The 17,845-nt window shown below is 49.5% G+C and overlaps 1 protein-coding gene across 2 annotated transcripts in view; it reads right to left on the bottom strand.

Annotated features, from left to right (window-relative positions):
* LOC122369806 (inactive dipeptidyl peptidase 10-like) overlaps positions 1-17,845 on the bottom strand; it is a 121,129-nt gene that overhangs the window by 87,603 nt on the left and 15,681 nt on the right. Inside the window, exon 1 of one of the 2 annotated variants that reach the window (XM_043344827.1) lies at positions 10,034-10,481. The exons of the other annotated variant lie outside the window; for it this stretch is intronic. Within the exon in view, the coding sequence (XP_043200762.1) occupies positions 10,034-10,090 (57 nt within the window). The 5' untranslated portion in view covers positions 10,091-10,481. Of the gene's footprint in view, positions 1-10,033; positions 10,482-17,845 lie in introns of those variants that run through there. 2 annotated transcript variants of the gene reach the window in all.

Below are 17,845 nucleotides of genomic sequence, written 5' to 3'. Positions count from 1 at the left end.
TCCTAAAAGGCTATTGCTCGACAAGTGAAAACAGTCACAGCAACTTTCATGACCCGCATCGCACGTGACTGAAGCAGCATATGTCGGACTCAACTTAACCCTCGCATGTGTGCGGCGTTTGCCAGCTTCTAATGTGTAGGGGGGTCGGTTGGACCCCCCCCTTGCCGTTTGGCCCCTGATCGAGCTAGAGCTTCGCGGAAAAAACGAGCGTGTTGCCCGTGACGAGAGGAAGCCGATGATACCCAATTTCAAGGTCCTAGGTCATTGGTTGACCTTCCAGGTCAGGTCAATGACCCAAAGTCGGGAAAATCGGGACCTGTTAGAAAGTCGTAAAGTGTGGCTGCTAAGAGGTTTTTCGGGGTGATGATCACGAATATCGCGTTAGTTTTGATCAAAGATGATGTCTTGAAGCATTTAGACCAGGTCGGGTCAGGTCAGGTCAGGTCAACCAGTAGGCGTCGTGACGGGTATTCGTAGTACGTGTCAACCGCCTCTGACAGCTTCGTAACATGTTACGAAGTCACCAAAACTACTTCGTAAATGTTCAAATGGTTGCTAAATTCGAATTCAGCTCCAAAAACTAGCCTAGAAACATGTAAAACTCGAAAAAGTGACCCGAGGTCACCCGAGGTCACCAAAGGTCAATGACCTGACCTGACCTTCAGGTGACCTTGACACACACGGGAGTAACATCAAATCACATGTTTGCACGTTTGAAACCACGAAAAGCTTGCAAACACGCGGCTAGTGCGAGCCGACATACGCGAAATCGCGATTCCGGCCAAACATGGTCTCGGAAAAGAGGTCACAGGTCAAAGGTCATTTGGGTCAGGGTCATGAAATTTTCAGGGTAGGTGTAAAATTGATCAATGCGAGGGTACTGAAAGTTTCGTCGCGATCGGACGCTTTTTACGCGAGTTATTCGCGAAAAACCATGGGGGGGGTCCATCCGACCCCCCCCCCCACACATGCGAGGGTTAAGAAAAAGATCACTGATGTTTGATCTTGTTTGTGTTACATTAATTCGCCTTCGTTGGAAAGATAAAGACCTTCACTATGAAGGTATACCGTAGCCCCACCGACGCACCTATCGCTAGCAGCGTCCTCTATTCGGTACACGCCAAGACTGCGATGGTAACACCGCCACCGATGGCGCTGCCGCCGCCGTCAGCCAGCGCCATCCCGTCGGGCTTCGTCCGCGTCCGGGAGGAGAAAGAGGGATCTCACAGGGTACTCGGAGGGAGCAGTCAGCTCTAGGGGGATCCGGATGAAAGGTCGTAGGCCCAAAGTTCACCTGCGCCAGAGTTCAGAAGAAGATGTTCTAATGCAACAGTTGATCTTTAGCAATATTTGCAATATTTTTCCTGAGCACACAGCAACGATTTTGTTTGCTCACGTCCGCAAGCGTCGTAATGTAATGCTATGAACAAGTACAAGTCTTCTCAGCTTAGCTGTGGCCTAACGAGTATCACCTGTGTTTACGTGTAGCTGTAAGCTATGGCAGTGTTTTACTGCTAGCCGTGCCGCCGGCGCGCTAGGCTGTGCCGCTAACACCCGGCTGAGCCGCCGGAAGGCTCGGCTGTGCCGCAGAACACGGGTGCGTTGCGGTACAGCCTACACATGCAGTAGCCCGACGGAGCTCGGCGCAGTCCGCAAATGGAAGCCGTGTCCGCCCGGAGTGTGACTCCGCGTAAGCAATGGCCAATGCCACGGCATAGAAGAGCTACTGAAAACCGGGTTATTAAAATTGGTAAGCGCTACGCAATATGAACGCATATGCAACGCCAAATTTATTATATTTCTTGCCAGAGGATGCATGCTTGGCACCGATGTTCCTGGGAGGTAACGATGTTCTGGCAAACATGATTGAGGTTCAGCATACCTTTCTTATGATTAAAACAAAAAAGTAATGCCTACACTTACCGCGAACATATTTATAACAATAAGATATTCACATAGCATGACAATGTGATCTTTAGTGCCCGATTTCCCCCATCAAAAAGATAAAGCATGACCACACATTTTTGATATCCCCTTTACAATTTACGAGTTGACCGCGTGTGCTCTCCATCATATTCATGCCGTGTTTTCCATCATGATTCTCTCCCAGTGGCAACCCCAGTGACCCTGCAGCTCTCGTGAGTCCGGCCCGCGACACTAAGCAAAGCGGCCCGTCCGTTATTGGATTGGCCGCAGTGACAGACGCGACCTAGGGCCACTCAGAGCACGCTCCGACCAGACCGCGACACCCTAGCTCACATTGGCCACACCAGTGCCACCGCGCGCAGTAAAATACGGCCATCAAACACTGATGAAACCGGAAACAGATCAATCCATCTCCCCGGGACCTGATTGAACAATTTGTGTTTCTGATATCAGGCACAAACTTGGTGATATTCTGGCAAAATAAAATGCCATAGCAACAACAAATAAGTAAGAGAAAAAATCGGGCTAAGTTTGTAAGAAAACATATTCTACCCTACTCATGAAAAAGTAACATGAAGATAATATCGCAAAGATATAAAACCACAAGCAAAACAAACACATTGCAGCAGTCTCATTTAGATGCAAGGACTACGTAATACGCATGCTCCATTACAGACAGAACTCTTGTCATTTGAGGGGAAATATAGTATATAGGTTGAGCTTTGGGCATTACCAATTTATTGCTAATACACCAGTAACTGAGCATTGAATCACGAAGGGGTCTTGGAAAGTACGCGTTCATATTTTTGTTTTAATTACATCGTTAATGTAAATATTGCCGAATAAGGGTTGGCTGTGAAAGTTTGTGTATCTATCATGATGCGGATGAATGGCAATATGCGATCACTCAGCTGCTGCACTTTGATCAAATGATTCCACCACGTTGCGCTGGAAGCAGCCTCAATGCACCTGATCTACCGGGAGATATTGCCATGTGTGTGAAGCGAAACATTATGGACAGTTAAAACAAAATTGAGTGTCTTCATTGTCAACAAATCCATTTTTCGTGGCTTTGGCTTTCAGCCAACATAGTAGAGCATTGCAAAACCCAGTGAAGTTGTAATCAATAGAGACAACAGCCCACAGCCAGCACATCCGATTGCTCTTCGGAAGAGATACAGCGGAGCACGAACGAAAATATACGAGGTGCCTACAGGACCGAGTGAGTTCGAACCGCAGTAAATAAAGCAGAGAATAAACAATGTTGTGCCCTGTTAGGATAAAACATGGAGGAGGCAGAATAACATTTCCACTCAAAATAAATTATTGGGTTAAGCTAAAAACACAATGCACCAATTGCATATAATAACTGGCGCAGATCAAGGCATTTCGATAGAATTACCCGATACCGTAGGTGGCATAATATCTATGTATTTTCACTTGAAGAATGAGCTTCGTATTTCCTTTACTTGCACAAAAGCGTATTTAAAAGTCTTGCTGAGTGTGGGTAAATGTGCTTGCTCTACCATCACACAAAAATATGGGAACAGATACGTAAGTTATATGATCATCCATACAAGGTAAATGGAAAAATGCACTCAGACAAGACCACAAAATGCAGTATTCGGCAGCTGGCTAGAAATATAAACCTATCAAAGGATAATGCAAGCGCTGTGAATTACCGGTCCTTTGATAATTTTGCGGCATATTATAGATGTGTCTCGTATACGATGGAGTTTCAGACGAAGATCGTAAAACCCAATAAACTCGTCCGAAATACTATACGAGTCGAGTGGAGAACCTGACGTAAGCAACTGAAGCAGCTCATCCATTCGGTTTGGCAATGCCTACATCCTAGTTTGCCGGACATCAATAGGAACGACCACTTCGCATGACACACTGGTTTTTGCATGTAGCTATGAGTACCTATGAAGCCAGTCATCCCGGCTCATAATAGCCATCCTGAAAATTAAGGGCTGTGATTAACCAAATCAGTCAATTGTTTGATTTGACGCATTTCATCATCCCGTGCGTGGACAAAAATACAAAATGGCGAAGCGGCTGCAGCTAGGGACGACGATAACACCTCCGTTAGGAAGGGCGAGGCAGCACTGGGAGTCGATCCCGGAATCCCCGAGCCCCAACTGGTGTTTTGCAAGCAGCGCCATCAGAGCTAGTAGCAGCAAACTCTCACCAGCCACCATTACCAGCACTGTCGTCTGTCGGCACGTGCCCTCGTGCTTATTGTAGTTTCCAATAACTCCCAGGAACTCCCTGGTTGTAGTTCTCCAACGGGTAACTCCCACCCGGGAAATCCCCTGTTGGCGTTCTCCGAGGCGGTTTGACCCTGTCCGGCGGTCCCCGCTGCTGTTTTTAGGCGTTCACACGGTCCAAGTGAACAGATGTGGCCCACTGCGGTCGAGCTCATCGATTACCCGCAGAGCTGCATTACTACACAGCATCGGCAGAGGAGGGGAGGGAGGAGAGAGGGAGAGAGAGGGAGTGAGAAAGAGAGAAAGAGAAAGAGAGAGAGAGAGAGAGAGAGAGAGAGAGAGAGAGAGAGAGAGAGAGAGAGAGAGAGAGAGAGAGAGAGAGAGAGAGAGAGAGAGAGAGAGAGAGAGAGAGAGAGAGAGAGAGAGAGAGAGACTGCATGAAGATGAGAGGGTGCGATAAAAAGTGAAAGAAAAAACTTCTCCAATAATACCCCAGGTGGCGCATGGTAAGCATAGTAAATAGTGGTCTCCTTACATCAGGTGACGCCTAGCAACAAGCACACACGTCTGGTAACGTATGGGTGCATCTATTAACGTCAGCTGACGTAAAGTGATGTCATATGTTTGTAGTGACTTCAGCTGACGCGCCCAGTGTCTGGTGACATAACATCCCCTTGTGTCATCGTATGTTCAGACTTCAGAGAGGTCAGTTGCTGACGTCTGATAACGTTCGCTGACGTCCACTGACATACAATGACATCTGGTGACGTCTGGTACCATCCGATGACGTCAGTTGACGTCTGGTCAGTCTGGTGGAGGGACTGATGGCACGGAACGATCACGGACCATTGCTCGTTACAGACTGACGGAAAAGGAGGCGGTGCCGCACAAGATATGCTGATGGTGCTGGCAGCGCCGTAGCCGGAAAATGGAGATGAAAGGAAGGAGAGGCGCCGACGCGGTAGGGAGAAGATAAATAGGATACGGGAGAAATAAACAGGCGCTATCGGGCAACACTGTACCGGGAAGCGGCGCAAGAGGTGCCGGTAAATGATGGTGTTTGTATTGGTCCAATTACTTGGGTTGGCTTACTGACACGGTAGATATTGAATCTCATGGATAAATTGAAACTGCACTCTACAAAGCGCTATAAGAAAGCAATATAAGACGAGTAGCAGAGAAGCGTCCATTGCTACTAACCAACATTATACTTGTAACAATGCGCGCCTGAACAGTTTTCTGGTAGTAAGATATCCATCATCGTCTACATAGTTTTAATCTTCCCCATGCACCAACCGTTCGATATTTTAACCATTTTTCTTTCAGCGAGGGAAAGTGAATTCCTGAGCAGACGGACGAGCAGAAGGACCTTGTTCTCCTGAGAGAGAGAGAGAGAGAGAGAGAGAGAGAGAGAGAGAGAGAGAGAGAGAGAGAGAGAGAGAAAAAAAAAAAAAGAGAGAGAGAGAGAGAGAGAGAGAGAGAGAGAGAGAGAGAGACGAGCACAAAACACTGCTGGTCGTCAAACTTACAGATATGATAAAATCGTTTTTTATGTAAATAAAAGCGATGCTTAAATAAGTATATCAATATTTTGACGGTTTAAATCCAATAAATAATTTTCTGACTTACGATAGATCTGGAAACTACTATGAGATTTATGGCACCAGTTTAAGAGTGTCTGTCTGCGTTCGACCCGCTGTTCGATGGCTGAGCTGACCCCTGTCTGGCCCGCCGGGGATGAGGGGGCGCAACTGACTCAACTAGCTATACCTGGATGGATCGTCTGACCAGTCGACCAATCGGTACGAGCCGTTCAGCCCCGTTTGGTCGATGGACACCATCGGCCTTTGGTTTTAGCCAAACGATGTCCCTGAGCCAGACAGCAGTTTTCAACAACATGCTTCGAAACAGAAAAGTCCGCTGTCTCTAGAATAGCGCTGCAAATGACTAGTTGCATGTCTGCACTCGAGTGGAAACATAAATCCCAGCGATCCGCATGGCTCAATTCGATCATCTTCTTATACCACGCCATGTTTGACCAGACCATCTTTTAAGTATATAGGAATGTACCGTGTCGGAATGTTTGCCTGGGGGAGTGGGGCGCGGTGCTGTGACCCGCTCCGGCCTTCGGCGTGGCCCCAGGACCCGAACGACACCCCTTCTCGGCACAATGGGTGGTGCATTCGGGGCACTCTGCCTACAGCCGGCATCACTCGATTGAGACCGTCACGGCCCCTGAATAAATACAGTGCCAGAAAACGAGTACAAAATGCTATAGTGCTGCCTCGCTGCACACAATTGTATGTGCTAATGCAAAATACTCGTAATGTGTGCCAACACCAAAGAAACAACGGTGTTTCATATTCCAAGAAAAACACGCATTTTGGCAATAGTGCTCTCAATCTCAATGCAGGCGTCCTTATTTGTCAATTTCTACATATACCCACCTGAAGAAGTATTTACATAAAAGATTGCGGTGGTCTGAGTATTACTCCACATCAGCAACAACTTTTTTACATGTGATTCATAGGGCAACTCGCTTATGTCTGCACCCAATTTATGAGTCGGTAACAAGGCAACCTCTGTCTCCGATTGTCATAGTCGTTTTGACCTTTATTAGCGCTGGCACAGACATATGACTCTCGACAACGTCATCCGATGTCTGACAACTGCTCATTCATTTTTATTGAGCAAGGTCAGGTAAAATGAACTTCGCTTACTGCTTATGATCAGGACCAATCGATTAAGCCCTTCATTATTCCTGTTCTACGAGCTTCTCCGGGCAGGTACTCCAAACAAGAGGCAGGCATTGGTGGCTGTTTTGATGCCTGGAAGCTTGTAAAAACCGACAATGATAATCGGAATTGGCATTGTTTTGGCTATGTAAAAGAGAAACCCCACTTCATTTCTTGCCTTTGATTTTTTCCTATGAAATATCTTGATCATTAACCTGTTTCGCCACACCAACTGCACTAATTGAGCCAATAGAGAACAACAACCAAAGCAGTGCGGCTACCCTTCGTTATATTAAAGCTCATTGACGCCAAATAGAACCGCAAGACACCCCCTAAGCTGGAGGACCAAGGCAAGCGCACATCTACTGAAGTTCAAAGTTGTTCGCGCGAAGTTGTTCGCCTTGCTATTTTAGTCGGGTGTCAGGGGACCCTCTCGGTGACACTGCCTGAGTTACGACATCCTACGATACGAGCCAGCTCGTGCGGACTTAGAAAAGGATACTGCGCTGGTAGGTTAGCGACAATTTCCCAAGAAGCTGTGTATGTCTACAAATCCACAACATTACGAGTTAAGTGATGTCTCAAGCGACGGAAGACATATTATTTGCCTCTAAGAATAGAAGCGTCGATAGAAGCATCTTTGCAATATGCTGCTGACGGTTCAGTATCTAACCTCTCATCCCTTGCAGCGCGGCTGATATGACGCCGCGTCTCACCTTCCATCCCCCAAGTTCAGCCTCCCGGCAGTACCTCGGCCGTCATAACTCTCCGCGGCACTTCCCTCAGCCGGTCAGCACGTGTCATCATCTGGCCGGACCGGAACGGGTGCCCGTTCCCCGCCGAACGATCCGGCGACAAAGTTGCCGCCGAGTGATATACCTCCGGCGGATGAAGTCGTAAACAGGGCCGGGCCGCCTGAGCGGCGCCGCCGTCAGAGCCGACCGACCCGACCCCGACCGACCCGACCCCGACCCCGGCCGGCACGTCTCAACTTCTGACCGGTCCGAGTCGGAACGTCTCGGCTCTGTGAGCACCAGGGCGGTCGGCCTATATCGAGAGGGATCCACTGCGGAGGTCGGCTACCCGAGTGATCACCACCGAGACCGTGACCCCGACCGCTCCAGCTAGGGAGCGGATTGAAATCAGCCAGTGAGACTGCCTCCAATGGCCCCGATGAGCTTGGAATATGCCCCCCTCCCCCCTCAGACCATTTCAGGCAGGCACCGCTTGGGGACAGTCGCAAGGGATGCAGTCTCAGGAGCGTGCTCGACAAAGATCGCCGGCCGATGTGGGTGCTCGTTGGGTTCGTATCGGTGCTCGAGAATGACACACTCCATGAAAATTTCCCTTATACGGCCGACGTAAGCGTTGACACTGATGCTATTAGCAAGCATCAAGAGGCGCGCACATGTCCAAGGAGGGCTGCCTAAGTGACGACGTGAGCCCCAATTACCCGAGCGAGCTACTCGCCGCCGCGCCGCTAAAGCCTGTTTTCCACCGTGGAAACGAGCCAACCGGAAATAGATTAAAATCGGCCCGCTCCGAAAACGGATCTCGCGCCAGAAGATTGCCGGCACCGCCGCTCGGCGGGATTCTGACAGTGAGGAAATTTGCATCTTGGCGCCGGCTCCGTGTCTGGGCATTGTCACAGCGGTTGAGGGCGGCCCGCGGGCGCAGCGGGGGTGATGGGAGATGCTCTCCCGGGCGGGGAGATGGCTCGGAATGGCGCGGGAAGCGCGCTCGACGCAGATCGCCCGCCGATGTGGGTGCTCGTCGGGTTCGTATCGGTTCTCGAGAATGGAGGGAGCGATGACCCTCTCTCCCCTCCCTCAGCCCACCCACTGGCTTCTCTGAACGCGTCAGCGTGTGACGGGTTTGTGATCCGATACTGAGTAAGTGTAGGATGATGGGGTGGCGGTCAGTTTTCAGATTGGCACAAGCGATCTTGAATTGAAAATCCCTCTTTAGCAGCTGAGTTCCATGCGTGCTACAATTTTCTCCCTCCTTCCCTCCCTCCCTCCCTCTCTCTCTCTCTCTCTCTCTCTCTCTCTCTCTCTCTCTCTCTCTCTCTCTCTCTCTCTCTTTCTCTCCCTCCCTCCCTCCCTCCCTCGTCCTCTCTCTCTATTTCCGTTTCTCTCCCTCTCTCCCTCCCTGTCTGGTATCTAGGCTGTTAAGCACAAAATTACCCTAGTAACTATCTTCTCTAGATGGCCGCCCTACTTCCGAGGCCATTTTTCAGGCGAGTGGCCCTGAACCCAGTGTCTACATCGCGAAACAAGACATTTGGAATTGTATCATCGTGTATGGAACTCGTACTAGCAGACTAAACCCCGCTGACGAGGTGCTCACGCTGATATAGTGGCCTCATTGACAAACATGGTCCTCGGACGGACCACCGATCCTGCGCGAGGTCTCTCTGGACGTTCATATCTCCGCCCCGGGCGCCCTCCGTCATCCTCGTGTCGGTGCTGTCAGTAGCTGTCACGTGCTATCGGTCCTCACGTCGTCATGATCCATACATTGATGACAGCTCGCTCGAACGCTCAATCAATGTGTAATCCGTGTCCGCGGTATCTGTGTGGTACTTCGGGAGATCTCACGGTGCCACAGCTTGGAAAGGGCAGTGGGAAATGACCCGGTGCAGGATTGGTCACTATGCCGGTTCACCGGAATTGCCAGTGTATCAGTAATGGGCGGACCAAGTTCGGAACTTCTAGCTGTAGTACGTGACAGCAAAATGAAGCGGGCCGGTCAAATGGAGCCAATACAGCAGCTGTCGACAGCGTCTGGCTTCGTAAAGGAATGTAATGTCCGCTTCACATTGTGAGATGGCGCAAACAGAACCGCTAGATTGCAGAAAACAGTTGCAAAGGGATGCCTGAAGACAGATGAAACACATTTCAAAATTATTTCTCTCTTGGGAACAGATACAAAAAAAAATGAAAAAATGGAAAGTTGCACCATACTAAAATGACACCATGCCAAAATGAAAGTCTCCTCAAATTTTAAGGAAATGTGCTAAAAGGTTATTGTTCTCTTATCCGCGTGTCCTTTTACTAGCCTTAAAATAATCCCTCTCTTAAATCATTCCTGAATCTTGTATACATAATCACATATGTATGTACACACACAAGCACATTTTCGGACCAGTTAACTTACCTTGATGTCCTCCTCCAGTCCTCCGCCGCCTCCTCCTCCACTCTGTACCGAGTTCATCTTCGCTCTCTCTCCCTGCTCTCTCCTCAGTGTCTTCTTACTCTCCCTCTCTCCCTGGCCTGGTGCTCGTCTTCACAGAGATGGCGCACTGCCTCACTCTCAGTCTCTAAGCACCACTGCCTCGAACGGTTGTCGTATGAGCACTGACAACATCGTCACGCCGTTGACGCACATCTCACGCTCGTTTCACCGAGTCCCGGACGTTTCAGCAGCTATCCCGAGCTGGTGAGATGAGCCCACTGTGAGCCCCGCAGCTGGGTAAGCTCATTTGGCTGCCACATTGGGCGGCCGACCGTCAACAAGGCGGCTGCCCGCCGAGCAGAAGTCTCCGGCGGCTGACTCTGACAGTGTAGCTGTGGATCACTGATTACCGCGCCGAGTTTGCCCCCCCTGATGCTGACACGGACGCGAGGTCAGAGGTCAGGGTGGTAACCTGCATCCTACCTCATCACAAACGCCTCTCGGTCGGCTGGCGCGGAGTACTTGGCCGACCGAGAGGAGTACCGACCCGAGATTGCGCGGCGCCCCGACACCAGATAATTCAATGCTCCGTCCCTGAACCTGGGTGGGATGCCGTGATTACCTTCCACGCAGTAGGGATCTCCCCCTCCCACCCAACCCTCTCCTCCCCCAGCAGTGGTGGTTGCACCCTAAAGATTGCCAGTCCGCAGTTCCCTCCCATCTCTCACTACTTCCTTCCGCCTCTACAGCTTGTTGTTCACCTTCTGACGATTTATTGACTCAATAGCCTACCAGCTCTCTCCCGACCTAATATGCCTTTCCGCAAACATTCACTATGTTCTGGACACTATCAGACTCTCCTTTTCCATCCCTATGCCGATCTCCCCAACTCTTTCCCTCGCTCGCTCCCTCTCCCCACCACCCCTTCCCAACCGACTCTATCACAACGCGGGTGCCCGGTGCAGGCGGCCCCCCTCGGCCACGCTTGGCTAGTTCCCCGGTGGTAGACCCATGATACAACGCACATGGAATATATAAGGGCAGAATGGGATGTTTGGTTGGTGGCAAAGGCAGACAGGAGCGAAAGGAATGCAGGTCGATGAACACAAGATTCAGCTCAAATTCGTGAATATTTTACCTTCGAATTATTTCGGTTGGTTCAAAACCGAGACAAATAATAGTGATGTAGGTATTTTGCCCCATGATTTTGCCGACAGGTTTTTATCATAAATATGTGTATTTAGGATCATATTTAAAGAAGAAATCCCATTTTGATTGTAAACACAGACACACAATAGAAATGATCACTAGCAAAACTGCGATTAATTTCTCGTCATGTCCGGCACCTTCCAGTAAAGAACAACTAACATGTTTTTGGTCGACGACGATCGACCATTTGGGCTGAAGTGTGACGCGCTTTCAATGGGCGTCGGCGGCGGGTGGGCGAGATAATTGTGTGACTCGAACTGAGTCACGTCGCGGGCCAAATGAGCTGACGAGGGTCTGTCTCGCAGCTCCGCCAGAGACGGTCTGCTCAGTCAGGGCAGACGGCAATCACCGAAATAGCACGTTGCGCCTACCCTAGCCTGTGAAACATATTGGTGGAGACTGGAGGTCAAATCTGTAATTTGGGGCAATTGTTGTTTGGTGTTACGTGAACTCTGCTTCGCGGTTATTTTCCATGTGCGAGGCTGCTGAAAGCACCGATATTGTCCCGAAAGCGATACCTTATACGACTGGGCTGCAACGACTTACAGAGACGCTACGTGGCATGACCGACACGACTTACGACGACGCGATAGGACGACGCTTTCCCTTGACGGATGGAGGCTTGAAGGTGTTGCATACGCACTGCGAGTGTAATTTGATGGTATTCGATGGTAGGTATGCAGAGTTTTCTGGCCACCCCAGTCACAGGAAGACAAGCTGTTGACGTTGTCAGAACCATTTACTGTTCAGCTGCCCAGCTCTGTGGCCTGCAATTTATTTGGCCCCTCGCGCTAATGTGATTACGCTGTTAATATGCTAATTGTAAGAATACATTAGCGCGAAGATGTTATCCTATCAAATCCCAAGAGATTGATTACTCTCTCCTTACTATCCACTTACGTCAACGTTAAACGTATAGCTGATTTACATTGTATGAATAAACTAAAATTATTTGTATAACGCATCAAGTATGCCTACTTCTGGCACATTTGTTCCTGTGTAAACCAAAAGCTTAAATACCTACTAGAGGCCGGCAGTGCTGACGCGCCTCCTTGGACCGTGATTGGAGAAAGGGGAACGCCACCGCGGCGCCACCGTAAACGCCGCGGGAAATGATAAATAAAAACGCCCGCCCGCAACCAACTGCCACAGCAAAACGCCACGGGAAACAACAAGGAAAAGAAAACGCCCGCAACCCACCGCCAAAAACGCCAGTGCAAACACTGCGAAAAAAAAGAACAAACAAAAAACGGCCACCCGCAACCGACCGTGAAAAACATAGCCGCAAACCGCACGGAAAATAAAACAAAAGAAAACGGCCGCCTGCACCCCGTAACCCATCGCATGCAACGCCACCGCACACCACGGAAAAAACGCCCGCTCGCAGCCCATCGCCAACAGCGCCACCGCACAACGCTCCTTTGAAGTGGACAATATTGAGATAGTTACTTCCCAGCATAGCAAATAGCGTGGTATGGTTTATGCCACGCAACTATGGCTGCGCAATACTGAAGCCGCAATTTCCCTTCAAAATGAGAGATAAAACAGTGCGCATCCTATAAACGAAAAAAAGTCATAAGATTTTGTAGGAATGGTATCAGAATCCCCATTCCTTTAGGGACTTTCGAGCCATAAACAGAACGACTTGCTAATCCTTTCTCGCCTCGTCTGGGCTCGGACCACAATGGGAATGAATGACCAGTGACGGAGTGCTCTGTCACTGGGGGCGGCGGGGGGCGGTACGGCTCGCACTGCCGTATCCTTCCGTTAGTCATTGGCGGCCTGTGTGCCGCGGGGGGGGGGGTGTCAGGGGGGCGGTAGTGGATGGAGCGCAGCAGACCGACAGAAGGCCGGCGACGAGTTATGGATGCACGTGCCCGTCGGCCATGAGCCCGCTGCTGCGCCGCTCACGCCGCCGGCGCGCTCAATACGTGGGCGCCGCAATAACGCCGACCCCCGATCTGCCCCGGGGGGAGGGAGAGGAGAGGGTACGTCCGGCGGATAGGGAGCCAGACTCGCTCCGCAGGAGCCGGATCAACAGCAAATTAGCGGCCGCAACCCCATCTCAGCGCCACCTAACGTAGCTGTTGTGAGCGGAAGGCGAGAGGCGGTCCCGGTAATTGCAGACCCAAGCAGCTAATAAAGTCACCACCGCAGCTGAGCTGAGAAACCCGGGCAGATGTTAAAAGCTCACTCAAAAGGATAACGCCACTCGAGTTGGTAAGTCGAGGTGGGGCCGTTGGTCAGTCGAAGTGAGACCCGTCTCGCTGCAGGGAGTCAGGGTTTCAGCTCGGCTCGGCTGTATCCAATCGGAGAGTGATGAGCGGCCGAAGACCTCTGAATGATTGAGAACGTGCGAACCGCGCCCAGCCACCAGCTTCCGATTGGTATTCCCGAGAACGATTTCGCTGAGATATGGCCGCCAAATCCGGCATGGGATTCCTCTGCAGTCTCAATAATCGGGAATATACTTCAGCTATGCATCCATTTGTCACGGCGATACATGGCACTAGCGGCTCACTCAGGCTTTAATGGCTTTATACGAGGCCAGAAGGGTCAGATGAGGTCAGGTCTGCAAGCAACGTTTCCGTTATAAGTCAGCAAGGGAATAAAATACATTTTTTTCGTCGGAGATGGTCTACTTCTATATCTTGTCAAGCGTAAGGATTTAATTCGTCATAAGAGTGTCATTTGCTGCATGTCGCAACGAACCACATGCTTTTTTAGCTCTACCTTGTTTGATTATATATGTATGTTTATTTGTATAGATGTATGTAAATATACATGTATGTATGTATGTATGTATGTATGTATGTATGTATGTATGTATGTATGTATGTATGTATGTATGTATGTATGCATGTATGTATGTATTAACATCACAAGCCCTTTACGTACAGTGTGGCAATGACGGCTTAGATCCGAAGGCATTACGTATGACATTATCGCATAGGTGTCATGTCATACCAATAACAATAAACAAGCAATGCCAACCGCTTAAACAATAAGCAGTGAGCAGTGATAGCACCTCACCATTGCTTTGATCTTACGTGAACAATGATCTGTCAAACGTACGAAAACGGCACCAAATTCTCCCGCATTTAGTCGCCGTCTCGCCTAGAAAGCGGTCCCCTGACAGACTGAAAGGTGGCCTCTCCGTGCCACTAGTGGTCCGGTGGGACACGCGATTATCAGATTACTGACCTCTGATGTGCCTTATATCCGGCACGATCGCATCACGCAACAAAAGCATTCTTGTCCCATAGAGAAAACGCGGACTTAATGCAACTTGAAATGAGGAGGGGAACGAGGTCAAGGAAAAACGAAAACTCGCTTCGAATTTAAAAGTTTTAGTGATTTATCTAATTTACTGTCTTCATTCTAAAAAAAAAATGATGTATCTAAGGCAGCAGAAAAAAAGAAAAACAAGGAATGGTCAGAATGGTTTTTAAAACATTATTAGCAAAATTTTAGAAAGGCTGACATAAATCGAAAAATGGAAACGTTCTTGCACGCAAAATGATGTGATGTTCAATGTCTCTTCCTATTTCATCTGTATCAGCTTTAAAACGAAACAAAATGAACACAGCATGCACATCACTCGCTTCAAGACATATGAATAGTTTTGGGAATAATACGAGAAAATAAATCTTTCAAAATGCGCTAATGCAGCACCGAAGATAAACTCGGGCTCTGCCATCAATCGCCACAAGCAGCCACCGGAGTGAGTAATTTGATTAGACGAGCCATGAATTTCGGCCATCAATTTCTGGTTACTGGCCAATCGGTTTGCGGAATAACATTGGCCGAAATGGCTTCTGGCGTAGATACGCTGAACCGGGTTATGTAATTTAACTGCTATATAATTTTGTCTGGAAACATTTCTCGTCCCATTTTTCCAAATGGATGCATATCGCACGTTCCGTTATAACTTGAAATATCATACTTCAAGGAATGCAGGAATGAAGGTCATCGCAGTCGTATATGCAGCCAGCACATGACCCTAACTAGCCAAGCCGCCCCGCTATACGCTCGCCCCATCTCGAGATAAAACAAATATTTGCTTGAGAAGCAGCCATCTGATGTAAATCCGTGGGCCACCAACCATGTCCTTATACCCTCAATCTCCAAGCATAACCTTCTCCTTTCTTGTCACCATGCGGTACCCCATATACGTCACGTGACCCCTCCCTTCATCACCCTAGGTCACATCAGGATCAGGTTACTTTTCCGTCAACCCTCAGCAGCTCTACGTCGGCTCTAATTCCTCTCACATCAGCCGTCGGAGATTTCCGCTTCTCACTCGTCTCACACAGTGTTCACCATTCACCGGGAGTAGATCTCACGCAACACGGCGACTCACGTTCCCCGACCTCACCACAGCACCAACCACCACCACGACATACGCCGGTCAGCACACACTCTACGCAACGAACCCACGCTAGCCAACGCCCCGGCGCAGCCCGGCGCCAGACCCGCGTGGCGCCCGAGCGGACGGACTGACAGCCGCCGGGCGGTAGCGCGGCGCCCCCGGCCACAGACGCTCTGGCGGACAGTGGGCCAACCGGGGCGCCGGGCCGCGCGCACCCTCGGGCGCCGCAGCCCGACCCGGCGGCGCCCCGGGTCACAGACACAGGTCACGGTGGGAGGAGGGGGGTGATAGCTCAGTTATCTATCTGTGGGGGAGAGGGACGGGGAAGGGGAGGTCGTCAGTGACAGAGCAGCTATGGTTGTTTGATGGAGTCTGTCTTCAAGAGGCATCGGACGTGGTTCAGTGCCGTATCACACGTCGTAACCAGCAGATTGAATGACTAGACTTAGCGAGATATATGAGTTGTTACTTGTTCCTTCTTGAGAATAATTTCAACGACATATAGAGATACCTACACTATTCAACGCTCATATGTGCCTACTGTCTGCACTCAATAGGGGCTGGTCTATAATGCATCCATGCGAAATCCTCATATGCATGTTCCTTCGAAGTGGCGCCTTCCTCACTCTAATCGCTGCCCACTTCTTTTCGGCCTCCATTGTGTTTGTGCTCTGGTGTTGGCACCTCCTCAATAGGAGCCGCCCCCCGGTAATGGAGGCCAGTGTCGGAGGCCCTCCCGTCTCGTCCGTCCGCTCCCCTCCACTTTTTATCGTACCCCGGCAGCTCGCCGATTATTGCTGGGCAGCTCTCCGTCCTTTTATGCTCCTCACGCGCTACCGCCTTGAGCTGCCCTGCAGATGATTGTGCCAGAAACGCCTTCAGAGATGGTTCTCCACCTAGCACAGAAAGCATCAAGCGTAACAACTTGTCCGCGTTCGCCTTCCAATCCTATTTATTTGGCGATTCCTAGCGTTCTTGCACTAAAGAAACACTCGTGACGCATTGGTATAAGTTTGGCTCTCAGGTCAGGTCACTGACATATGACGTCATAAGTAAACCTCTGCACGGTCTTCAGATGTCGCAAATTCGCAACGCCCTCAGTGAAGAGGAGCTTTCACAGGTAGCTGAAACTTGCAGGACCTAGTATTCATCATAGGTCTCACAACTTGTATATCTCGGATTGTTTCTGACGCGGGTCACATGAGGTCAGGTCAGTTACGTGACCTCACCTTTGTAAGTCAATGGGGAAAATGAAATCTGCTATTTTGACGCCGGGAACCTTCTCAAACTAAATCAACCACGCGGAATCGTGATTTCATGCACCCCTTGCAAGTTTCGATGCTACACTTTTGCATTGTTGATCTTGCGTGATGTCATTTATGACGTCACGAGGGTCATTAGAGGTTTTCGTCAATAACTCCTGATCAAATTAAGCTAGCGAGTTGGGAAAGCCACCAATGGACTCGAAAAGACCTGCGGAATCGAACGATATGCGGCATGACCTCCTTCGACTAAGTTGGCGGCCTGGGGGGCTCTGACCTGACCGTGACCCGAGGTCAACACCTCAATTTGACCTCACCCAAACAAAAAGTTCATATATCATTCGACGTGCCAGAGAAGGCGAACATGATGATGCCAAAATCGCGGCTCTGCGGCCATGTTTTGCGAAGTTATTTGCAAAAAAAAAAACGAACTCGTGTTAAAATCGGGTACCAATCGCTGCGTCTCGTATCGATGCACACGCTTGTTTTTTCCGCGACTCTCTAGCTCCTTCAAGAGCGAAATGGCAAGGGGGCCGTACACCCCCCCCCCCGGCCGGCGCGTATGTAGAAAACCAATAGGTCCGGTCCTACGAGGATTAACTCCAGAGACGTCAAACTTACAGCACCTTACTGATTTGACATGATCCCTGAAGTTTTCAGCGAAATCCGTCGTACCTTTTTTTGCAAAAATGACGTTTTAATGCAACGTCACGTCACACCATTTTATTTTCAGTTTTAAGAAGACAAAACAAAAAGCACGTAGGCGATTCTACTTTGCCTTTTAGATGGCTGTTTTGTTTGTTTTGTTTTTTTGTGATACTTTTGGATTTTGATCCTTTCTAATTGAAGTTTCGGAAAAATAATTGAAAATCCCAAAATTTTTAGTTTATTGAGAAAAAGACGAAATGAACAATAGATAAATATTGTCTCTGCGCCTAAATTCTAATTCTA

Source organism: Amphibalanus amphitrite, unplaced genomic scaffold, assembly GCF_019059575.1.
Source record: "Amphibalanus amphitrite isolate SeventyFive unplaced genomic scaffold, NRLGWU_Aamphi_draft 001074F_arrow, whole genome shotgun sequence".
In the NCBI taxonomy this organism is placed as follows: Eukaryota; Metazoa; Arthropoda; class Thecostraca; order Balanomorpha; family Balanidae; genus Amphibalanus; species Amphibalanus amphitrite.
Note: the sequence above shows the minus strand (reverse complement) of the source record. Positions and strands in the feature narration are given on the sequence as shown.